Source organism: Sitodiplosis mosellana, unplaced genomic scaffold (assembly GCF_009176505.1).
Source record: "Sitodiplosis mosellana isolate CC-2019 unplaced genomic scaffold, AAFC_SMos_1.0 Smas_scaffold_30, whole genome shotgun sequence".
In the NCBI taxonomy this organism is placed as follows: Eukaryota; Metazoa; Arthropoda; class Insecta; order Diptera; family Cecidomyiidae; genus Sitodiplosis; species Sitodiplosis mosellana.
Genome location: NW_022595272.1, coordinates 990039 through 1016214, shown reverse-complemented (window position 1 = coordinate 1016214; position 26176 = coordinate 990039). Strand labels below are relative to the sequence as shown.

Sequence of the window (26176 nt, the reverse complement as noted above, 5' to 3'; positions counted from 1 at the left end):
CACAATAGCGTTTAAAGCATTATAACTCTACAACAAGTATACTACTGTAATTTGGGCTTCTTTTGTCATCAGAACGAAATAAAAAGACAAATCAAATACAAAACAAACAAAAAGTGTGGCACGAGTAACATTCTATCTATATAATACAATGGGGTGTGTGTTTGTTATGATACAATTCCTTGGACTTCGATTCTCATGGGTAAAATTAAATTGTGTCCATTGTTTGTCTTACTGAATTAGCCGAATTCAAAATCAGTCATAGTGTGTGATCAGTATGATTCAAAAATAGCTCACACCTTTTTTCTCATATGAATCAGATTAAACTCTTGATAAAGTGTGCGTAATAATCGTTAATTAGACTTTGTACTATATCCGCATAAGATGGACAATTGAACTCTGCACGCCTCGTCATATATTCGTCACCTTCCTGAGCTCCAGTGACCCATTCTAAATTGGTTGAGTGTGGCGTCAGCGATACGTAACACTATTAAAAGATTTGTTGCTATCTATAAATAATTTTTAGAGTCATTTTCGTTTCTCATTGAACACTCAATTATTTCCTATTCTGATGTGTTTATTCAAAAAAAGGAATAAAAATAAAATTTATCTAAAAACAAATTAAGTAAAGCCAATTTTAAAGAAAAACGAAGAAGACGAGATCTTTCTACCCAGATGTTGAATTCGTTATGATATCTCGGCATGTGTTTTGTATGTGCGCTTTGGTAATAAACGAAAATTGTATAGCATTCATGTGATTCAAATGTTTGTCGAAGGACATTTTTGTTTGTTCAATGAGACTGACATATATTCATGTGCCGTTGCCATGATTATCAAATGAATCACGTTTGGTGGCTTATACTACGCTTTATTGCTTTAATCGTGTTCCATCAAATTGCAATTTAATACTTTTTGAAAGGAAAATTTCTTGGATATTGAAAACTTCCTCCATTTGCTTGTAAATATGGTTTTCACAGTAATTCATCGCTACAAATATAGTTACTGTGTATACAAACGACCACTTTTCTGCGGGTCAAAGTAAACGGTTTTTTCCCACGTAAATGATTGCGACAGTTTTTAAAACATTAGTGCTTGAGAGTCTGTACAACTGTACTTCACAAAGCAGTCGTTAACGAAAGCAATACGAGTGAAAGCACTCAGAGTATTCTGCGAAGGTGAAAAGTTCCTTCAATTACGTAACACTGGAATGTTGATGGCAGCATAAAGCCACCCCACGAGCATTACATTTAGATCCAATCGATTCATGTCACATGTAAAAGTAATGATGAATGCGAGAATCTGCTCTGATTTATGGACAATGCTGCACGCCGTACGGTGGTTGTACCGTTTCAATCATAACCATAATCATTATATCGTAGGTCATGGATGCTGTATGCAAAATCAGATGTGCGTATGTGAATAGCCGCCCAGACGAAAGGAGAGGGGGAAGAGAAAGCAATGTTTCTATTCTCTTCGCTCACAATGACACTTACATTGCAACAGTACCACGTTTCGTTGCTTGTTCTCACGCTGCATTCCATATTCTGTTCGATAGAAAAATAAAAAAAAAAATTAATGTTGTGTCGTAATTCAGCTAAAAACATGATGAAATAGTGCATGGTTTTGTGTTTCTAGAATCATTACATCGCGAGAAATTTCGATTGTGTAGGTCGGCGCCACGCGTGTACAAGTGCCTTATGCGCATGTCGCCAATTCGATGCCAACATACAAATAGCGAGAGCGTGAATTTTGAATAAAATAAGGAGAAATAGTGGAATTACAAATAGAAAAAATGTCCAATGTTTTCGCATATTTCCTGTATTTTCGTTTTGGTGAGTTGAAGATTTTTTTTTCTCTGAAATGTTGAATGTATATAATATGAGCCCAATGTGAATGAGATATGCAAGTAATTTCTATTCATTCTCAACGAAATGACAAAGCTATGACGATGCGGCATCAAAAACTTCTCCTTTCCAGTCAAAACACATCTCTCCCTCTCGCTTGCTCCCATTGCACACCGTTGGTGCATGCACTTTCAACGTGTTGTGAAATTGGTTTCGGCAACCATACTCTCCAGCTAATGTCAGTTTATAAAGAGCGCTCATGGGTTAAGAACACGTTTTCGCTATATTTCGTTTGGTCTGCAACAACCAACAGCAAACCAACCAAAAAACTACTCCGACGAACGGAAAACTAACAACCAAAAGTCCTAATTAAAATGTGAACTAGTGAATTTCGAACGGTTCCAGTCGGTGAATTTTAGTTTTCATCACTTGCCACACACACACAACATTTTAACAGAAAAAAAAAACAAGTTTGCACCTTTGATTCTTCTTCATCTTTTCAACCAAAAAAAGAAAGAAAATATACCATTTTTCAATATTCAATTTTGATACAAGGTCAATTTCATTTCCGGACACATTTTTCCTCTCCATTTCAATTCATTCACGAGGTTTGGTTTTTTTCCTCTTGGGCGACAAATTTTCATTTGTGAATGACATAATTTAACTCATAGACCACAGCACGTTGCGTGAATTTCATTCAAATACCGCATTGGTGTCAAGTTTTCCCATTTTAACGCGACTGATGCGGAAATTTATCGAATTTTCCAAGAAACATCCAATTTTATTCCGGTTTCAACAAACAAATTATCGACACATTTCAATAATTTCATTTAAAAGCCCTAAAGAAAAAAAATCGATTCCGATTTGTTGGTTCAGTCGGCCGCACGGTCGCACACTAGCACAAGCACTTTGAACAAATCAAAGCGTATAATCTACGTGCTGTCCACTGTGATCAACATTTGCGTGCATGCAAAACAATGTTGACAAACGAAATGAAGAAATAAAAAAAAAAACAAATAAACACAACAATTAAAACTAAAGCGCCAAAACAAAAGTCAAATTATTCGATCGCATCGTGTGCAATTGTTATTGTTTTATTCTCTTTCTCTGCGTGTTTGTCTGTATATGTATGGGTACAATTTGTCTACCGAGTGATTATTATTGGCCGGCAAAAAAGTGGTGCATTGTAATTCATATTTATGAGTACATGTAAGTTGAAAACATTCATTCATGTGATTTTTTGTTTTGTTTTTCTAGTTTTGAAAGTGTCACGCGAATTTTTGTGAGTGTTTTATTTGAACGCGTTTAGCGCTTGTTTCAGTGTCAATGCAAATTTTAATGAAGACAACGGTATAATTGTTTAGCATGCGTTTTTTTTTCTTCACATTTGTCTTCTTCTTCATTGGTGTTTTTATTTACATAGTGTTCACCTTGTATCCGGTCGATGCTGCTGAATTTTATACAGCACAATTGTTGTTGATCAGTAGAATATCAAATCATCGCCGCACACTTTTTTGTTTTGTTCTATGGAATGCGCAAAACTGACGATAGATAAGAACTTGATTATGATATTGACCCTAATTTTATCAAATGCACTCATCATTCATGAATTAAACGCAAATCGACCGTGTATGGAAAAAATCGATAAGCACAGATATATAGGGAAAAATAGAACGCTTCGTCAGGCTTGGTATTTGTTTTATTTCTTCAGATTTTTTATTGTCTCTCATGTCGAAATCATCTCATCACACACTATTTGCATGGAAGCGTTATCTTGTTTAGGGAGGAGGGTAATTCACTTTCTTTAAAGTGCCATAAAAAGGTGATACACAAATGGAACATTTTTTTGCGAATCTTTATGAGAGATCTTAGCTACTTTTATTCCATTTAATTGCCTGTCGCTCATTTTTTTAATGGACGTTCTTTTCTCTTTTCGTTACATGGAGCAGACACAACGTAATGGAACCCAATGAGGAATTATGGTATTCTTGTAACGCGTATTGTATGAAAGTGTACACCGTTTGTGCACACACTGTGTACATTTTCATTACAAAATTGTTACAGATATTGTACACATTCCTCATTGGGAATTATCAGTCGAATGTTAAGCGCAATGAATATTGATGGTGATAATAAATGCAAAAGTGGTATTAGTTGTGTCAAAGACCACAAAGAATTCAATCCAAATAGATAGTATTGTATGATGAAAACGCTCTGGTATGCAGAATACAATTAACGGTAGATGAGTTCGCAGAATAAATGCGACTCATTCAGTTTTCCATTGCTGTTTTTTCGATGATTAACCTCTGCATATATGCAAATTTCCTCTAACGAAGGAAATCACTGTCTCGTTCAGGATTATTTTAAACAATAACCTTCCCTTTGGTTATCGAGCATCTTAAGTGAACATTATTTTGTTGGCAAAGCCTTATGTGACGACTCGGCACTGCCGAGAAGTATAATTCTCGAAAAATACATATTATTCTCAGTCAATAGCGAAAATATTTCAAAAAAGCCATTATGAACGACAGTAATGAAGACGCATCGAACTCATTTACTTGCAAACAAATGAATGTTTACATTTAAAAAAAGAACAATATGTCTGAAGCACATTGTCGTCGTCGTCGTCGTCGTTAATTGAAAGTGTTGCAGAATAAGCACTCTCCGATTGCGATCACATTTATCATACAATCGAAGATCGATAACGGCCGCTCATGTAACGCAAAAAAATTTTCTTATCACTCACGTCGATTTTTATAGAAATCGGCTAAAATTAAAAGGCTGCAAAATCAACAAACTCTGAATCGATTTCATGTTTAATATCTTGGAACATGCGACTTATTCAATGTATCGTTTGGGTTCTATGAGGTCATTTACGAATTGATACTTACAGGTGTCGCATGAAACGTGATTGAAATGCTTACGAAATGTCAACGAGTGGCCGATTTGCTGTCTGTCTTCACCATTTTTGTTGATCTTTCGATAAAACTCTGTTGTCACACGAATCAAATGGATGTAAACGTGTGCTTGTTTGTTAATGCCTTTTTCTTCTGGTTACGGTGACATGAATTTTAATGGCATATGACTTTTCATTGACTTTGTGCGGCAATTGATTTTTGTCTGTTGTTCTTTTTTCTTTCGTCACATTTATTTTGGGCGAATTGATGAACGATTCGCATTTGGGACGTCATGAATGCAGCACATGACTCAGCTTCAATTGATGGAAAATGCATGCGTTGCAATTGGCTGGTGAAAAATATGTTTCGCATAAACGGAAGCTGCGAAGATGATTTTTTTTCTCATCCACATTCCATAAACTAGTGCAGTGTATTATCGAAATCAGCAACGTTGCGCGCATTTACGTCAAGCATTCGATATCGCATCGAGTGTTTTCTCGTGCACTTCTATGTAGTGAACTTTAGTGCGTCACCACCAATTTAATGAATGTGAATCGTAGAAAAACACAATTTCCGAGAAAGCGTTTTTTGTTTGGGGTACTCCCCTGTTAAAAACAAAAGAAAGAGAACCGTTTCAAAAATTTTGCGCCGTTGATGATGTATTCAAAAGGAGCGCAAAAACAGAACAAAGGGAACTTTTGAACTGGTTATAAAATTTTACAATCATCGTTGAATACTTCATGAAACATCTTGAACAAAAAAAAAAAGGTTTATTCAAATGGTGAATCCCATCAAGATAAAAGTACTTTCCGCGGAGAGAATAAAAAGCAAACCATTTTCCCCCTTATTTCGGATGAGCCAGGAATTACCGCAATTTTTGAATAATTACCAGAAACATGACAAATCGCTGTTTTTTCAGCTAATTGATTCACTTTGAATGCTCATCTGCTTAGATACTTGTTGTTTTGTTGATTTCGTGCGATGCGGGTATATTTTTTCTATCGTATCGCTGCAATTTGGAGACACACGCGGGACTGTGTGTTAGCATGCACTGCGATTCATATCGCAGGGGAAGTGCCTATAATGACAACTGTTTTTTCTGTCGTTCGTTTTTCTTCAAATCATTTCCAATCATGTTTGATGCTTCGACATGTATAGCTAAATGGCGGGAAGCGAAAGAGCATGCGGAAGTTGACTACTGATATTTGGATTAATGTCGATTCACATTTATTTCCCAAATTCTTGAATGTATTTAATGGGATTGATGAGTGTATGTGCCAATCTCAAACACAGCACTTAAACTCTAATCATTCAATTGTTTTGGACAGTTAAACCATGGCGCGTGCCAGCTAATTAAATACTTGTTCTTTTGAAAATGAAAAGCGATAAGGCGAATTTTAAAAAAAACTGCTCAATTGCTCACAGCAAAATAGCGGAAAAAGGCGAATAAATAAACAGGAAAGGATTTGGATTCGAAATTATGCAGTTTCACAAGAAAGAAAGAAAACAAACAAATTAAATTATCATACTAAGCCAGCATCAATATGTCTCTTTGACTCCCACGTATTTTTTGCTGAGGTGCAGATATCATTTTTTTCTTCTAAGTTTCGGTAGCGTTGATTTGGCGAAAAAACAATTCTTGATTAAAAAAGCTCTCGATTCCATTACGTGATAACAAGTAAGTGATTGATTAAAAATCTTCTAATCATAGTGTGAGTATATGTTAACTCACACCTTGGCTCACGAAGTTATCTCATGAATTTACTCACATTTATATTTTTATATTACCGTTCGACACATGAAAATAATGCGAGTCCATGTACAAGCGCCTTCGTTCGCGTTTAAATTTCACCATTTGATTGAATATAAATGTCTATGTATAGTTCGAGTCGATTTCAAGAGACTGACAGATATTGCACGGATAAGGTGTACCGCGCGCACCGATTGTTGTCGTCACACTCTCTATTACGCTGGTATTTGTACACAACTGCGTGTACATTAAAAAAAAAATTATAAAAACGAAAAAAAAATGATACTCGATTCGTTAGTTACTGGATAACATTTACCGCAAACGGTTGTCTACTCACACGCTTCAATTACACCTCAATTTTCAGTTGATCAATTACTGTCGATTGTTCATATTCATTTAATGAAATCAGTGCGTGCAATTTTACATCTGTTAAACGTGAATCTATTGAACAATTTCGAAATTTATGAACGAATTTTTGTGTTTGGATCATTTCCGCAGGAGGACAAAAAGTGTGTGTTTTTTATTACTTTTTTTCTGAAATTTTAAACATTTCTGTAGAACAATGGAATCTCTTTTCTCTTCACTTCACTTACTTTCGTAATATTTTCGGAATAAATTCGCCTTGTTGAGCCGTGAGTTGGTTCTCTGTTTTTGAACAAAAGAAATTTTTTGTTTAACAGCAGCCCCAGTTTCATTGAACTGTGTTTGCTTAATCAATTTCGGTGTTTTGGTCTGTTTTGTGGATCTCCAACAATCGATACAAAAATAATACGGATATTTGATGAATTAAAAAGAAACAGTTGTCTCTGCCTTAATTCGAATGCTAATTTCGATTCTCTTCTTATTTTAATTCAATTAAATTAAATTTAAAAAAAATACGAACAAAATTTTCTGGATGATAAATGTTGCGTTTACTTAGTATGGTAGCCCTTCTTTGTTGTAGCTGAACGCTACCAGAATGTTTGAATTATACTTGAACTTGAACTCGAACTCTGAATCTCCATGTCGAAGTATGAATTATAGATATGAATCTAATTGATTGACAAAAGACGCAAATGAGTGATCATTTAGCGCTCATTATTATTATTTCATTCAAGAGAAAAATTAAACAATCGCCTTTTTCCTGAGTCTCTTCAACATTTTGATGATACACATAAAGATTAAGTAGAATCAAGCCCATTCTTGCAATTGGCCGTTGGAATTTAATATTCGCTGCTCTTACTCATGGCATGTCATTTAATTGACATCCATATCTAGTGGTGCGCTCAAACGAATCGTTCAAGAATTTCTCTGTGCATAACAACAGATAATATTGATATAGATAAAGCAATAATCAGGCATATTTGTCCTTGTCAGTCGGCCAATCTTTTGATTAAAATTTCCTTCGATTTCATCGAAAAATGTCAATACATAATTTTACAAAAGTGATGATACAGAATTGATATAACATATATACAGCTTGTAACTTCAAGGTACTCCAACTATTACGAATGCGGCCAAATATCTGTTATATTTTAAATGACTGGTTTGGGTTGGGATCAAGTTATGTTTGAAGAAGACACAAATCAAGAAGAAACATGAAGACAAACCTTAAAAAAAGTGCAATAAAATGGTTTCGTTTAGATTATGCTTTTGAACGAGAAAAAAAAAACTCGATATCAAAACACCTCACTCTCATGGAAAAAAAATTGTCGACTCAAAAAAAACAAGTATCGTCACTGATAAGAAATGTATTGGTGTTGTATTTACTCATCATAAAGCTGTTATTTACGGTGATTTTCCGTAGAAGAAGAGGAATAACTCTTGCATATCATGAACTCGATCAATCATTGTTTCATTTGAATGAAATTCCATTTTTTTCCGGCAAAAATGTTACGAATTCAATTTGCAGCTGATGTTAATGGTGATTCATTAAGGCGCAATGTTGATTAAATCACTGGCCAATTATTACTAGATAAAGAAGGAAAAAAAAGTCAAATTAAAAAAGAAGAAGAACAAAAATAACTGAAAAAAATCGCACGGCATCATGGACAATGGGATTGTGAATAGAAAATCATCGACTGTGACAATAACGATGTAATGAGTTTTTATCGTTAAAGCTAGAAAGAAATGATAATGATAATAATTTATGATGAATCAAAAAGATTTAATTAGTAACCACGACAGTTACAATTTGCACATTATAATCGAGATAATGTGCAAGAAATGCTAAACAGATGAATAGGTCTGATAAATTAGAATTTTCGCTCAGAGAAAATATTGTGTTTGCAATTTGCGAAACACAGACAGCCTAAAAGTTTAGACACTGTCCATGTGTTGTCAGCACGGGAAATGTGCCTTTCTGTGCAGTGTATTTTCATTAATTAGTCAATAGCCGTAATTGCTGATTTGTTTCACTTGCAAATTCGAATTGAAACACGTTTGCAAGCTAAACCGCTGTGACATTGTGTCATTTGAATGAAGAAACGAGCCACTAATCAGTTGGAATTTAACTAAAAAAAAAAACCAAATGACAAGACGAGACGGAAAAAAGAGTTAAATGAAGATGTGAAAAAGACCAACTTGTAAAACAAGGGAACAGATACGACGGAAAACAGCAAAAAATCGACTTGAATTATTTGCCGCCGCTGCTAACGTAAATACAATATTGTTTATGGAGTAGCAAAATGATAATAGCAATTTGTGCTGCGGCTTCACGTCATCGAATTAGTGGTTCAGTGCATAAACGTGCTTGATGATAATTCATCATCGTTTTGCAACGAAACAAAACAGATGTAACGGTTGTCTCCAAACAATCATTGTCGCACCCAGGACTTTGACTGGCCACTTATTATTATTATGAGCGGCGAGAAAAAAATATTCCGATGTTTTGATAACACACAACTCATCGAGAATGGCTACTCGTGCGATTACAACAAGATTCGCAATCAGACGCCCAATCATAGCAGGGCAATTTATGCATCGATTACTAAAATTAAGCTGTAATAGCAAAGTGATAGTGCACTAAAGTCGCTTTGCTTTGACGTAGAAGCTGTACAAATGAGATGCAAGGTGAATATTCTGTGAGAAGAAAAAAACGTAGCATTTTCATTGAGTGTACAATGAACTTGACAGTGTCGCAGTCAGTCGCATTCAACCTTTTAAAGTTTCTATTTTCTCAAACAGACAAATTTTCAAAAACATTTTCAGTCTTAGCATTTAATGCATTCTTTGTTATATGTTTGTCTCATTCATTATTATTTATGCATAAACACATTCAAATTTTCGAAAGAGTTCGAGATTACGTGGGTTGCAAGAGCTCAAGTACCTGAATTGAGCATATAGTTTATTCAAACAGAACAATCGACGGTATGATGCACTTGCGAATCAATGACATGAAGCATTTCAAATGTATAACATTACGAATGCGAGAGAAAAAAAAAAACGGCGACAACAGAATTGAAGTAATGAGCGGTGTACAACACAACCGCAACCGCATTCAAATTTATGCCTTGCGTCGCTTCGAACGACTGTTTGCGGATTCGAGTAATTTTCTTTTTAATTGACATTGAGATACCGCATAATGAGTTGAAGTGTGGTCAATTTTATGTATTTTAGTCAGAGAAAGGAGAATTCACAGGCGAATGCTAGAATTAAACATTTATTCTTAGCGCTTCTTACGCGGCAAAATGCTCGAAAACTCTGATTGATACAACCAACTATTACCTGTCATTTTAGGAATCCATGACTCAAAGTTTTGACTGAAGCTAATCAGTAAACGTGATCGGTTTATTAACTATATTGGTATGCATGTGAGCGACTGGCGCACGTGAACCTAATTTTATTAGCACTTTTAACAGTATATATCCTCAAGTGAAAAACGTGCCACTGAGGGGACTATTTCAATTATTAGAGATACAACAATAGAAAATGCAGATAAGTGGAAGGATATCGGGGTGATGTTTTTTGAAATTCCTTTGAGTTGGCTATAAAAAGAATACTAAGAAACACCATGATTAGACTTATCAAAGCAATTCTTCTGTTGAGTATCTCTCAATCAATCCTAAACTCTTCAATAAACTTGACTAGTTCAATTTATCTGAATATATTGAGAAAATTAAGAGATAAAAACATGCATTGTGAACGATTTTTTATTCTCATAGCTACTTTTCATTTGTTACATTTCAATCGCCTTTATCATTCCATGAAATCACATTCAATGCAATTCAAAGTGATTCAACTGATAATTCTCAGAAAGTAAAAGTATGTTCAAGTATGACTACCGTGCAAAATATATGAAATTCATTAAATTCGAAAATGTCACCAATTACCAGAGTAAAACCTTTTGAAAAATGCATATTGATTGTAACAATTCTTAACGAAATTGTGTAGTAAAATCAGAAAATTCTAGAAACTGTACCATGACCAAGCCATTTAAATTTCTTTTTTTAGCAAAGCATTTTAAAATTCAAATATATAGACTATTACACAATTTTACCATAGGCAATGCACATAATTGTGCTCAGTTTGAATTTCCATCGATTTGGTTCGTAGAAAACCCATATCTCAAAATTACCTACCACTAATAATAAATCACACAGGTGAAACGTTAATTATGGAGTGTGTCTGTTCAAAAATCGACACAACAGTTGCTCAGGAATGATCGTAATATGTTGTCGCCTTCATTGATTTATTTTGTTGTCTTTTTTTTATTTTTGCCCTTTTTACTCAATCAGCAACACAAACAGATGATCTGGTTAATATTGATTTTCCCATATTGAACCCTAAAAAAAGCAACAATGGAACATAAACGAATGTTTCGAGTTCTTTTTTTGTTTTCTTTCAACAGTATGAAATTTTCATTCGGAGTAGGAACAAAAAACGAACAAAGAAAAAAAAAAGTCTTATATTACTGTGTACACACGTGCGATGAGAAAGTCGTCACGAGCCATGTGACAATCGCTTCGCTTTTTATCGGCTCAATTTACCTATGGGCTGACGCTGAAGTGTAAAACTATCTCCTGTATATAATATTACGTTGTTGTCTAGGGCAATAGCGTTTATTTAAATTACGTTCGGAATCGTGTGAATAATGCGGTTGAATTGTTGTTGCAAAAACTAAACACTGCAATTCGTGTGCAGAATTTGCTATTTTGTATTCATTTGCATTTCAATCATTTCGATTTTTGCTGAGGTATGCATCTTTTTTGGCAAACGAATCTTCAGTGCAGTGCAAAAAAGTGTGTTTTGATGCTTGAGCTGAAATTAATGTGTTGAAAAGAGCCACACAACAGACACACTTGCGCTTACATTTTAAGCGATACAAATACACTCACGCACACCGAATGCCGACATCGTTTTCTTTTGTTTCTCGTCAAGACAACGCACACACTGACAAGTGCGAGGAAGAAGAAAGAAGAACGAAACGTCAATACGATTAGATTGGAACAACGAGAGATCGCTTCACAACAATTGTTGACGTTTTGATAAATCATATCTTGCAATTGGTGTAAAACTCTTTTTAGTTACAGAGTTTTTTTTTTACTTTTAAATTCTATCATTTGGCAAACGTACTGCTTGGTACTGTGAAATAATTTTTTGTGTCAAGAATTCACTTAGTCTTCTATTTCGTGTCTGTGAATCGAATTAAAAAACTTAGGGAAACCATTAAAATGTATCGTCGCACGAAGAAATCACGTAAGATAAATTCACCTTGTTAGTTGTCTTTTGTATTAGTTTTTCGCCCGGATTGTGACATTTCGGAGTTATCGTTTAACACAATTTCATGTCATCTATTTTTTGTTATTATTTGGCGCGTTCAGTTCACCAGATTGGTTGAACTGATGAAATTCCTTGCGGTGGTTCCAACTGTTATCGTTAATGGCAAATGTGATGAAATTGACGCCAATTTGTACAATGAAATCATTGGATCCCACCAATTTTCTAGGTTTTGATAATATTTATTTAGGTTCATGTTCATATGGGCTTTGATTTCATAATTGGTATTTATTGTTTTGCTTCAATTTTACTAGAATCAAACATTTCCTAACAAAAATCGTGATCATTGGGTTAACATTTCACTATGATACCCTTTTCACGCATATCCTACATCCTAAAATGTTTTTATTTCGTTCAAACTTTTCGTTAATAATAATTGATTGAATTTCTAGCGGTTAGAATCTAGCCATAGATAAATTGAATCAGAAAATGATTCTTAATTTATGTGAATTGCTGGCAATTCTTTTTTAAACAAGAGAAACGTGATCGGAAATACGAATAAAATAACCATTTTCTAGATGGGATGGTTCGTTCTTTTCAAATATGAATGTGTGTTACGTAACTGATCGTTCATTACAAAATACTTCAGACTTTGAGACAATTATTTTTGTACACGTACAATATTGTCAGATTCACCGATGTCTGTTTTATCAAACGGCAATGAGAAATAAATATGAAATGATTCACAAACATGTGTTACTGCTTATGTTTCGTGTCGTTCGAATTGCCAAAGTTGCAAAATGGATTAGTGGGGCACAATCTGAACCTAATAAATGTTAATTTACAAAAAATGCTTCTCTGTTCAGCATTTTGAACTTGAACTCATAGCTTTGGTTCGGTTCGCAACTAGCATTTCACTTTACCAATTGCAAATTGATTGACGCACGAAACGCGTTTCCGACTCTTGCAATTTCTTAAATCGAATTAAATATCGAAATGGCATTAAAAATTTGCGCTAAGTTTTTAATGCGGTGCAAATTAGCATCTCATGCGGCAAAAAAAGACACGATCTGATAAAGTGAGATTACCGGAGATATGCAAAAAAAAAACTTTGTGATAATCGAAAGTCGTTGAGATTCGGTTGAAACGTTCAACAATTTATATCTATTAATGTATTTTGATTTACGTAGATAATCGCCACTTCTTCAAAAATTTTGACAATTCAAATTGTTCATTTGTGCTATTAATAACTGAAATTTCTCTCTGTATCTTTCTAATCATTTCTTTTCATTTTATTTTGATTTACACATTGTGGCAGACATACTTTTGACATTGATCCAAAGTTAAAATGAGCCTAACAAAAAAAAAACTATCAACAACTTTTTCCGACCCTTCAAAGTGGTTCGATACTTTTTTTTGTAATTCAAATGATTCTTTCTCAAAAAAACATACGTGTTGATTAAAACTCCCATTCAATAGAAAAATAATTTACTGACGTAACGGAAGCTTGTTAAACATTATCGAAATATTTACCCGATCATTGCGACGTTATTCAAGTGCATAAATTATAAGCGAAAGTAAACAAGCTGCCGTGTGAGTGCAACAGTTTCTCATGAAAAACACGCAATTAGTCCCTGTTCATCACTAAGAGGTTTGAAAACAATGCGAATATTTTCGTAGACATTCGAGTGTAGGCATATTAATTGAGTTTTAGTCGATTTTTTAAAAGTGTAAACAAGCTAGAACACAATTCGAACGAACGTCAAATATTTATATTTCAGTCGAAGTGTCACAAAAACCATTTTTGTACATTCCGTGAATTGTTATCCGGTCATACTGATTGATTTATGGAGCGCATTTTTTTTATATTACATTACGGGTATTTGATTGATAAAAATGAGCTCAGCACAGAAAATATAGCCCATAATTGAAAAATTACCCATAAATTGTAGCTAATACGTTTCAAATTAGCATTGCGCAAGAGGCAACACAGTTGATCAGGATTAATTGAATCCGCTATCAAAATTTTAGAATTGTTTATCGAATTAAAATCTAATCAAATTCATCTGTAACATGATATACCAATGGTCACGTTAATTGGTGCGTCGAAAATTAATCTAACAATGGAAAATTGATATTTTTTTCAAAATCATCGATCATAATTATATGATCCGTATCGTTCGTTCTTTTTTTCTTATTTGCAACTTTCAAGTGACACCTGTTGACTTAACTTCAATAGTTGTGTCATTGTCGTATATCGGCACAAATCCAATTTACGAAGAGCATCATTCTGTTTTAGTAGTTTTTCTCATCAATCTGTTGTTGCTGATGCCAAGAATAACATCGTAATCATACTACCAACTGAAACAATCACACATCAGTGAGCTAACTGTATATTTAGCCAAATCTGTAATTGTTTAGCAGTTTAGATGTCCCATTTTTGAGCATTTGAATCCATTATGAACGCTTCGTAACATGTCTACAGCCGGTATGCTACTAATAATCATCGTATTAACAATGAGAAAATAAAAATTGTTTTGCACTCAGTAATGAAAGTCATGGTCTTGTTTGTTTAATTGCTTGCAATTGTGTTCACAACACAAATGAATCGTGAAACATGTGAACGACTTTTCGGTTTGTGTTGCCGAACAGGTCTTTATATCGTACGAATACATATTAAATGCTATCATTCACTTCCGCATTTGGGAAAAAGCAGTAGCGAATCGATTCGCAATAAGAAGGCAAAAACGATCAATCCTGTGGCCGATATGACGTCGATGAATATGTACAAATACAGCTGGTTGAAGATTGCATTTGTGAGTGGAGTCAATCCTCTCTTTCCATATTTTTTTTTAAAATGTAAACACTTCAAGTAAACATTACGTATCAAAGCCTTCAGAGAGATGATGATCTATTGATAAGATGTCAATTCGCTACATCATATTCATAATAATCGTCATAATGATGATACAGAAACAAGAAATGTACAGCGTCACACAAAGCAATAAACATGGTGTAAATTAGAACACTAGTCTCTGTATGTGTGTAAATGTCCAAACGCCCGTACGGTCTATGTTATGGCTAGTATGTCCATTATCGCAACAAAAAAATCGCATTTAAATTCCAAAATCATTGTTGGTATGAGTGATCTAGCTAACAAATCGAATATCGTTCTTATGGGGGTAAATGATGAAAATGTACACGTTGTCACACATCATTATAGTGTATTAAATACGGTGACAATACAGAATGCCGTACGACGGTACGAAAATGATATTTAAAAAAATTCAAAAGCTAAAACGAACAGTTGAGTTCGGGACATGAAGGGATAAGCACACGATCCACACGGCGACAGACGAATTCATTTCACCATTTTTTGTGTTCTTTTCTTTCGTTTTTCGTTTTTCGTTTATTGTCTTAAGTGTGCAAATTATACAAATTACACAATTGACACTTGAGTCGAATTCCCACATTTGACAAATTTGTTTGATTAATTTGAATTTTCCACGACATTTCTGTATGAACTGAATTGATTGTGACTCCAGGTGCACATTGCTCGATTCATCGATTCCTAATGAATATAACTGTTCTGCTGATTGTACAAGTGATGTTGACAAAACCATTCTGATGAAGTGATATTCAATTTTGCGATACAATTTTCAAATGGTTGGGACGTGACATGACAGATAAAAATCAGCAATTTCAATTTTTTCTACCCGGCAAACTGATACCAAGCGGAAACTAAACAATTGATCGACTAAAATTAGGAACAATAAAAGTGTCTCTCTAGAGAAAAAAAACCAAACAATCGAACATTGCCCAGAATAGAAAAAACGGAAATAGTTTACAAAAAAAGCACAACAAAACCGTCTTCATGTAAAATACTCATAAAATTTTCACACATTCTGTTTTTATTACGAAAAGTGAAGAGAAAAAGAAATTTCAAGCGAGGAAACAGGAAAAAAACAAACATAAATCGATAATTTTTTACAGTTACAGTTGTTCGGACCGACAGCGACCGCTTAACTGATACAAATCAAGTAAAATGTAAACCAAAATGTAAATTTCTCGCTTTTGACTTGAATTTTACCACAAAATCGAAGAGATAGATAAAACAGTCGTCAGTCAAAAGCTAGTATACGCAGCAAGCCAGAGATACGCGGTTAATACCGGGATACATCAATGGTTTAGAAGGATCTGTACCAAATCCAATTCACCTGAATGAATCGACCTCATTGTATGGCTAAACATCAGAATCTTGCACATCGATCCATTAATACGTGCAAACAAATCGTTGCCGGAACAGCAAACGCCACACCGCACCACATAATTCGCGATAAACCGTGCTTAAGGCGCGCATTCCAAAGCCGCAAACCCAAAACAAATAAATAGTAAAAACACAAACTTAAATTTTCATAAACACTCGTTGACATTCACCCGGTAACAGTAAAAAAAAGCCACGATCAATTTCATCAAAAATGCCGACCACCAATAAGAAAATACCAGATATCAGTACAATCACCACCACACTATCAAAACCAACATCACAAATAGCCAAAGAGAATGGAAAATCTCCTCTTTCTCCGCTTCCTCCAGTTCCAACAATTGTCGTTAACATGAACGAACAAAATAATAACTCAATCAACACATCGAAGCAAGGCATTCTGAATGGTTTGCCCGAAGCGTTCACTGATATCGATTTAGTAAATCATAACAATTTAAGCGATCACCCATATATCAACGATTTATACAAATCGTATATCATTGGTAAGTAGAGAGACTAACTGTAAATACACATTTGAAAGTAATTCATTTTTCTATGGATCCCGTTGGAAGTTTCGATAAAAATCCAACCATTATCACTGGTTTCAATACCGATGTTATCTCATCCTATGTTTGTTTACTCGTTCCTACTACAAATTCTCATACAGTTTAAACAAAGCGGTATCCGACCGATTCTTGAATAATTATTCAAAACGAGCAAAAAGTAATAATATTTATTTGTCTGAACAACAAGAACATCGTTATCATTGTAGGCAAATTCCATTCATTTAGACACTGAAAACCATTTAACTCCTTCCTACCAAAGTAAATAGATGGAAATTGCTTGGTTTTTTCCACATAAATATAACTCATTACATCGATTCCACGCGAATTGCTATTCATCGTCCGTATTTGCTCAGCAATCAATTTGAGACACCTGCCATAAAGATGCGAAACAGCAAAGAATCAGCTGCCGAAACCGCGGGGATGATAACAATCACAACTTTTCCAATCAGAATGCAAATAGAGACAAAAAAATTGTCTTTTTCTATTATTTTCTGAAGAAGAGAGTCTTATCTTCATGACATTTAAATTGGACGTATTATTGTTTTATGTGTTTTGTGTGCTCTTTGATGAATCCCGCATATTTTCTACGCATTTTCGATCGGTTCAATTAGGTATACGACTTGATAATTGTTTTCGAAACGTTTCGCCACACTTATCTATTGTTGAAAAGGTGGCAACAAATCAATAACATTGACACATCTCGAGTAAACAATCAACCGTAAATAAAGAGCAAAATAAGCGCCATCGAACGATGCCAACAACCAAAAACATGTTCGAATATCAATTGGGCATATTCTCTTCTGCTGAATCATACGTGTTCTCTGCTAAACCCAACAACAAAATCTCAAAGAATATTTAAACCGATATAACCAAATTGTTTGCTGTCAAACTTTGTCTCGCTCACGCCAACTGTCGCACTGACTCGTTCGTATACGAATTGCTGTTAGCGTAAAAGAGACTTTGTTCGCAGTGGACTCAGTTTCGATGTTCTTTGAAAATATCGAAAATGTTACAAAAGGAAGCATACGTGTAAAACCTGAATTTCCATTGAAATTTATGGCTTTCATTTTAAAAATAAAAAAGATTTACACCTATTTGTAAAATTGATTGGTGTTCAAAATGATATTTCAATTACTTTCATCGAATTGTAAATTCCACGTTGTAATTACAAGTTGATATTTGCTGCAATTGACTTGGGGTGCTAGTTCAATTGATGTAATAATTGTTTCGAAATACGAGCAAAATATAACCAAGCAAATAATCTATTTACACGATATACTTTTTCGTTAGACAACCTTCAAATTCAGTTTTTGACACCATTTATTTTCCCATTTTTTCGAATAATTGATTTCTTTGCTCCAAAAATGCTAAACGCATCGAAATTCACAGCGTACATTCGCCTTATCGCGTGAAGAAAATCGCGTGAGCTTCTGTCTGGTAAATGGAGATGGAGATCAAAGGACACGAACAAAATTTGATTGATGATACAATCAAGAGCACACAAAAAATACGCCTTTCAAAGTTCAGTCAACCTTTTTCATTCATTTTCCATATCTTCCAACCATTTTCTTGAATAATCAAAATGATTCTATCACGTGCAGTTGAGACTATGTGGCATCAAAGAGAAAAATCTTATCAATTTCTAACTTGAATAGCCTACCATATTATGATAAAAAAATAAAACCGAGAAAAATCTCCATGTAATCTTACGTAATGCCCAATTAATACACACAGCAAAGTTTCTTACAAAGAAGCTCCGTCTCAAGATGCTGAAGATGTAAAAAAAAATGTTGAGAGTGGAAAAAAGAAAACACACGTAGCACGTTTTATAAATAGTTGTATAGATGAAAAAGCCTCTCATAAATTTAGCATTCGAAGTAAATGCTTTTCAATTTCAAATCATTTGAAAAACATCATCCGCCACAGTAGACACATAGATACTGTATAAATTTGTTGTGTTTTGTAATTGAGATCGTTGCAAGTTCTCGATTTAGTTTGTTATCACATTTTCATCCTTCATACAGAAATCTGGAGGTACTTCAAGCTAGAATCATGTATGGTAGTATCCAAGAAAGTATGTCATGTTGTTGTAATCGCTGCAAGGAATGAATATATCGTGTTACATGTCTCCAATTACAGCATTCACCACATTCGTGCTATTATAAATGGTAATTTATTGATTATTTTGCTTTTTTTTGTGCAGATAATGAAAACGAAAAGTTTTCTGCCCTACCTCCTTCATCGCATGGTTCATTAAGTTCAATCACGACGTCGTCCATAGCATCATCTGAGGATCCGAAGGGTGGCGACCTCGGTAGCGGGGACTTTGATGGCAAAGGATTCGACCGTAAACCATCCAAAGTGGTACATCAGCCGATCAAACAAGAGGAATGGTGGAAAACAACGTTGCAAGTGTCGATTCCGTTTTTAATTGCTGGCATTGGAACCATTGGAGCTGGTCTAATTTTGGGCCGTGTTGAGGTAGGCATTTTTTTTTGTTACATTGATTTATTGCTATTACATTTTTTACATACAAAAAAGAGTTGCCAAATAACGGACTTTTGCCAGACTCACTTGCTTCATTTTTGGTTATCATAGGCCAAGAACAACATACGTCTGGTACAATTTTATTTACTTGACCATTCAGTATCGATCAAATAATATGTTATCAAGTTTTTTTTTTTAGCGATAAAGCTTAACTGCAATTGTAGACGAGTAAATATTCTATAATTACAATCTTTACATGATTTACAACTATTACTCGTTCTATTATTGGAGGCTTATCGATTGAAGAAAAAAAATTAATGATGCGCAGAAAAAATAATTGAGCTTGGTGCTCAAATGGTAAAAATTTACAATGCCGCATTCACTTGAAATACAAGATAAGGCCTTTCAATAAGTGAACAGAACAAATTTTACATGGATTTTATTTGTAGAAGTTTGCAAACGATCCAGATCCGAAAGTTTTCTACGAATTTGAACTGCGCGTAAGTAAAGCGGCAGTTTTTTTTCACTGAAAGGTTGTAATCATTGTGAAAAAGAAATCCCCATAAAAAAATCCCCAGTTTAAATGTGAAATATCATCAAGATATCAACTTAACTGCATTCAATTCACTAATTATTTCGAAAATCTGCATCGAATCACGTTATTAGTCAGCTAAATTGGTTTTTGTGTAAAAATCTGTGCTGAAAGTTGTCAAACTACCAAACTAACGTCATATTCAGAGTAGTTTCCTATATTCATATGAATAGAAAAAAGTAAACAAATAACAACTTGAAGGTCGATTCACACAAACATTGTTTACCCCAACATAATGCAACTCTGAGTGATAAGACGTACCCAATAATGGTTTCTAATTGAAATAAATTGTTTCCCTTATTAGTTCAGTTCGAATTGTTATGAAAACATGTTAATTTGGATGATTTTCTTCTTATTCCGCATGGCAATTACACAGCGATGGAAGGTGTTTCAGCATATTTCAGAATTGTTCATACTGGTGCCCTCATTGCTGGGTTTGAAGGGCAATTTGGATATGTGCCTCGCATCACGTTTGTCAACGCAAGCAAATTTAGGTCGCATGACATCTAAAGCCGAAGTCATTCACATGGTTGTCGGCAATATTGCATTGGTGCAAGTGCAAGCGACCGTTGCTTCGTTCATAGTGGGTCTCTTTGCGATTAGCGTCGGCAGTTTAATGAACGGTGACAGGCCGTTTGTTTGGTCTCATGCAATGTTACTGATTGCGTCAAGTATGTTTACGGCAACTTTATCATGTTTTGTATTAGGTGAGTGTCGTTCGAATACCGTATCTATATCAAACGTATGAACTACAGTTATTTCATTTATCTTGTACTGATCGATTATCTTTTCGATTGTTTCGAACAGATTTTGTTTTAGTGGCTGTGATACTTCTATCGCATCGGTTCCATATGAATCCGGATAATCTGGCAACTCCACTGGCTGCATCTATCGGTGACGTCGTTTCATTAAGTGTTTTTTCCTTCATTGCCTCGACACTTTTCGATAACTTGAGTAAGTTTCGCAATAGATTGGTCACACATCATAATCATTGTGAAATCAATGTTATTGTCGTAACGACAATATCGTTTTATTTTTCATTGGTTCAACTTTGGCTAAAAACAGTTCCATTTTTTTTGTTTCTGAATGAGCACTTATGTCTCACAGTACTGAATGCGAATAACATAGCAAACTTAATAGTCATTTAATCATTATGTTTTTGTCTTTTGATTTTGGCATTTTCAGCGACACATATCTGGGTGACATATGTTCTTGTTGGCATTTATTTGCTTCTATTGCCTATCTGGATTACTGTGGTCATATACAACAGCTACACGTGCAAGGTTTTGAAAAGTGGCTGGATTCCTGTTTTGTCCGCACTTTTCATCAGCGGGTAAGTTCACATTAAAGAAAAACAAATACAAAACCACTTGAAGCATTTCAATGTTAAAATTTTCCCTTTGCAATATAGAATGGGTGGATTAGTACTTGTTAATGCAGAGGCTTTCAAGGGATTTGTGGTTTTCCAACCGATAATCAACGGCATTGGCGGAAATTTGGTGTCCGTACAAGCGAGCAAAATATCAACGATGTTGCATCAAAGCTCAATTATTGGCATCGTGCCACCACATACAGAAATCTGTGAATCACCATGGAGAGCATTGATCAAAGGTGTACCATACGCAAGATCGGCAAAAATTTTAATCCTCATGTCAATTCCCGGTCAAATCCTATTCATTTATGTGGCTGATTACATTCATAGAGACGAATCAACCATTGGCGGCGTATTCATATGTTCATACATGTTTGTCAGCTTGCTTCAAGTAAGTGATTCACATTCAATACCATAATGAATAATAGAACATCATTCAAAGCCTTTCGGGACATATCGATGACTAAGATCACGTACGAAACGTTCACCTAGAAATGAGATAAGAATTTTGAAATGCTTTTTGAACGGGATCTAACTCATCTTTATCACTGTTTTAGTCAGTTGATAACGGAAAATGAACACTTCTTTTTTTCTTAAAGTAATAATCAATATCGGCGAGTGCATGCCTTTCATTCCACCTTCCACGTATTGAATTATGCTTAAAATCTTTCTATAAAGTATTGAGACTGGTTGTTATAATTATATAGTAGGCTTTGATAATATGTAGTAGCCCTTGTTATAATTTTTTCAATTACGATCATCGAATGGAACGTGAATTCATTCACTAGATATTTATGAATTGTTTATCGTCAAATCGGCAAACACGTTTTTTTTTATTCATTCCTTTCTATTTTCTTTGTTATCATTTTTAGATCTGCACATTGCTTTATATCGCGCATATAATGATCCACGTGATGTGGAAGTACAAAGTGGATCCAGATAATTCGGCTATACCATTCTTGACAGCTCTTGGTGATCTGTTCGGTTCGTGCTTGTTGGCGGTTGCATTCGCCTTTATGATTTCCATTGGAATGCCATACGATGGAATCGATCAACTTGATTTGAGAACAACAGTACCAACGTGGGGAGAATAAAAGCGTCAACAATGTTTTTTATCGTTCTTTAATTTTTGTATTAAGTGTGCTATACTGCGTTGTTTTGCAGGCATCCAGTGATTTTGAGTTAGAATTGGCCCAACTTGTTTAATATTTGGAAATCCATTTTTTCGGGTTGCAAATTTCGTTTCTGAGCGATGGCTGCGTTTTATGCAATTAAATTTTAGGTTTTTTTTCTATACTTTAAACTAATTCGTTTATTTCATTGATCAAAATGGATCAGGCTTTCACTGAAAGCTGTTCACGCTGACCAACAACAAAAATTGAACGATTTTACATTGATCATTGAAAAAAATGGAAAAAAAAATAAAACCAAAAACGGAGAGTGGTTTCAAGTTTCGAGACACGAAATCGATGTAGCGTCTGATGTATTATAGAAAGTGAGAGACTCAAAGATAGGGATTGAATATGAATAATGTTCATACACATTTTTTTATTTTTTAGCGCTGTAGTGTTGATTTAATTTATACCTTAAATAAAAAAAAGACACAAGATTATATTCCTTACCATATTTTACGAAATTTTTATTGATTTCATTTTTTTTTAAATTTTATCGAAAGAAAAATTGTGCTTCGCTTTTAAATGTTGACAATTCATTATTATTGAAAAAGAATTGTACCCACAAAATGGAATTATTTCGATGTATTTTCTCATATCTTTATGTTGATGTCCAGAATTTTGCTTGAAACAAATTCAATTGTAAAATTGTTCTATTACCGACAATAATAAATAACAGCAACAACAATAAAAACACGAAGAATTAACAATGAAAATTAATCAAAAGTTAAGTGAAATCGCAAGTTGGCCATTCTAATACAGAAAGAATGATTTGGAATTCAAATCTTTTTTTTTTTGTAAAATTATCCACGTTGCAGAACATTTTAATTGAAACATTCACATTAATGCCAAAGATGAGATGCATTTCCCCCAAAATTGTACTGTGATGTGTGCATTAAGTGCCGCAACGATTGATCTTCGAATTATGAATGCTTTTTTCGTTGTACAAAACGATTTCAATTGGTTTAACATCTTAATTTTTGGCCTTTTCAACGATTTAACAACAAAGACTTAATATGAATAAATGATAAGTGAAAAATAAAATACATTGTTTAATCGTTTAATATGTTTCAATTTTGATTGGTGTGTGTGTGTGTGCGCGCACACTGCGCCTAAAAATATGAACAGAAAATACGTATCAATCACAACAACAAAAAGAGACACATTACTTGTTACCTAGCAAAAAAAAAAGACAAAATTATCATGTATAAAAATGAATAAAGAAGAACATATTTTTGACAATACAAAATATTGCAATTTAAACACAACAACAAAAATCATGTGTGTGTGCAAGTTCCAAAGCAACTGGTGCTTTTGTTAGGAGAATAACAATCATAAATGTTGATGTTTTTAGTCTGAATAAATGAAAGAAGGCGAATTTCAATTGGAGAATGAAATGTCGAGAGCAATCAAGGAAATGAAAATAAAATTTTACTATTTAATGTGATTTCAATACGTTTTCTTCTCTTTTATTCTTAAAACAAATTGATTTTTGTACAAATATGTCTAGATTTTCCTCTCTTTCAGTCACTCAACACCGTTTCGCATTCATACCAAATCATTCAATCTTGCTGTATAATTGCTGCCACTTTGTCTTGTGCGCAATTGTTTTCGTTACTCGTCTAAGGGATTTGGTTTGGTTCAACTGACACTTCCATTCTTTTCAATGTAAATATCCACATTGTGGCGGAAGAAGAATGCCTTTCCATATTCGAACGAAGTGATCATGATGGCACAGGCTGGTGCGACTTTCACAACACGAGGAATAACGCCAGCGAATATCCCTTTTACACCGTGTTGTTCGAATATTCGTCGTAAAATTGCTATGGTTCCCACCTTCGGCAGTGACTTGACCGGATGTTCGGCATATAGCACTTTTTCGCCGAATTCGATTTGTTTGTGAGTTTTAACAACGTCAAATGGTGCCGTCAAAAATGCTGCAATCTATGGAAACGAGCAAAATGAAGTCTCGATTATAGTTATCTTTAGAGTGAGATACGCTACAAATGAATGAAAAATTCTTACACTGCCGGAAATAGCACCACCAAAGAAGCTGAACCCAAATGTCGGCACTGTAACATCATGATGGACTTTGAGTGACTCATAGATCGCCCAGTAAACGCCAGAGAATGGAACATCGCGGAAAACAGTCGGTCCCAATCCTCGCCAAAGCCCAAATATACCCTCTGTTTGGATTGTTGCTTTAAGGGCTTTTCCAACCTCTGCAAAACGAACATTTAATAATTAAAATTGCACAAAGATGCTGATAGAGTAAAGGTATGTAAGTTACCATAATAGCTGAGCTTCTGCGATTGCATTTTCGTTCGAATCAGCTCTAATGGACTAACTACAGACACCGAGAACACACGTGCTGCCATTCCGGCCAATAACGGTATGGAAAATGGTTGTTCGGTTTGACCTGAAATTAATGAGAATTTTCGTGATTTAATTGCGTTTCATTACAAGTTCGTGTGAATGAATCGACATACCAGGGTTTAATTTAAGGTAAAAATCTTTCATGTAAATCCGCGTGCCTTCGTATGATACAAAGTAGCAAATCGTTGCCGGAAGAGCTAATACCAAGGTCGGGCTCAAGCCAGACCACAACGATCGTGCGCCTTCATATCTACTAATTTTGTAGAATGCATCCTAATTTCAAGAGAAATAAAAGTTTGAATTTATTTTCCAGCAATTATTTTCATCAATTCTTCAAGTTCTTTTTTGGAAAAAAAACCCTTGCCTACGTACAATCATGCCGTTGTAGTGTGTTGATTGTGTCTTTAACGATTTCAATGTTCCATTCGGACAAGGGCATAGATGATCCATTAATCCGTTGCAGTATACGTAGCATCTATTGGATGCCATCCGCTTTTGTTGGGTTTGAAGTCGTGTTTTCACAACATCAAGGGGAGTCACTGTTTGAGAGAAAGGTTATGTATAAATGTTTTGTTTTTCCCAATCGGTTGATTGTTTGAGTGCATGATTTGCTGTTTGCTCACTTAAAATCGAGGTCAATAGTGCACCGGTACATGATGAAAGCATTTGCTGATAAGGTTTTATCCGGAATCGCTTATCGTCCATATCGACCGAATACTCACGACCAAGGGTATCCTTGAACGTATACAACATTTTGCTGCACTGTCAATATACCTGCGTTCTCAGGAATCCAATGACTGAAAATAAATGTTAAAAATAAAATTATTATTTCAAACATGGCTTCTATCGTTATGAAGTTATCAACATATTTGAATATCACACTTTTTTTTCACATGATCATCTGAAGTATGTATTCTTTTTCGTCAAACAATTAGCACAATCAATTTCTCACATACCAAATTATTACACCAATTTTTGGCTAGTTTTCTTTTCTAATATACTACACGATGCGTTAAATCATCCGCTTCTGAAGACGGTACGATTAGAAAACTATATTACGAATTGATTAAATCACACAAAATATAAAAACATTTGCTCCGTTATTGTGAAATTTGACAGTCGTGAACTGTCAACAACACATGTGATATAACAATTCACAAAG

The 26176-nt window shown here is 34.5% G+C and overlaps 2 protein-coding genes across 10 annotated transcripts; one reads left to right on the top strand and one right to left on the bottom strand.

The window, feature by feature from the left end:
• Positions 1 to 1472: 1472 nt before the first annotated feature.
• LOC129569187 (solute carrier family 41 member 2) lies at positions 1473 to 24091 on the top strand. 9 transcript variants are annotated; one of them, XM_055447792.1, is made up of 8 exons: positions 2083 to 3050; positions 16179 to 16952; positions 19219 to 19496; positions 20471 to 20801; positions 20902 to 21048; positions 21280 to 21427; positions 21506 to 21857; positions 22339 to 24091. In XM_055447792.1, exons 2-8 carry the CDS (start codon positions 16664 to 16666, stop codon positions 22558 to 22560), a joined length of 1767 nt encoding a protein of 588 aa, XP_055303767.1. In that variant the 5' UTR covers positions 2083 to 3050; positions 16179 to 16663; the 3' UTR covers positions 22561 to 24091. The 9 variants fall into 9 exon arrangements, with proteins under 9 accessions (XP_055303771.1, XP_055303773.1, XP_055303767.1 ...); XM_055447794.1 differs by having other exon boundaries at positions 2090 to 2245; XM_055447791.1 differs by lacking the exon at positions 2083 to 3050 and adding an exon at positions 6783 to 6999.
• LOC129569191 (probable mitochondrial glutathione transporter SLC25A40) lies at positions 24076 to 26157 on the bottom strand. Its single transcript, XM_055447802.1, has 7 exons — positions 25971 to 26157; positions 25638 to 25811; positions 25387 to 25553; positions 25128 to 25287; positions 24929 to 25057; positions 24664 to 24860; positions 24076 to 24582 (listed from the first exon to the last, which is right to left on the bottom strand). Exons 2-7 carry the CDS (start codon positions 25765 to 25767, stop codon positions 24280 to 24282), a joined length of 1086 nt encoding a protein of 361 aa, XP_055303777.1. The 5' UTR covers positions 25768 to 25811; positions 25971 to 26157; the 3' UTR covers positions 24076 to 24279.
• Positions 26158 to 26176: the final 19 nt, after the last annotated feature.

Bases quoted from the DNA above. Each gene is read 5' to 3' on its own strand.
- LOC129569187 (XM_055447792.1), top strand. From the start codon at position 16,664: ATGCCGACCACCAATAAGAAAATACCAGATATCAGTACAATCACCACC. The intron at 16,953-19,218 runs GTAAGTAGAGAG...TTTTTTGTGCAG, and splicing joins ATACAAATCGTATATCATTG to ATAATGAAAACGAAAAGTTT. The intron at 20,802-20,901 runs GTGAGTGTCGTT...TGTTTCGAACAG, and splicing joins TTTATCATGTTTTGTATTAG to ATTTTGTTTTAGTGGCTGTG.
- LOC129569191 (XM_055447802.1), bottom strand. From the start codon at position 25,767: ATGTTGTATACGTTCAAGGATACCCTTGGTCGTGAGTATTCGGTCGAT. The intron at 25,288-25,386 runs GTACGTAGGCAA...TCTTGAAATTAG, and splicing joins CACACTACAACGGCATGATT to GATGCATTCTACAAAATTAG. The intron at 24,583-24,663 runs GTAAGAATTTTT...TCGTTTCCATAG, and splicing joins GTGGTGCTATTTCCGGCAGT to ATTGCAGCATTTTTGACGGC.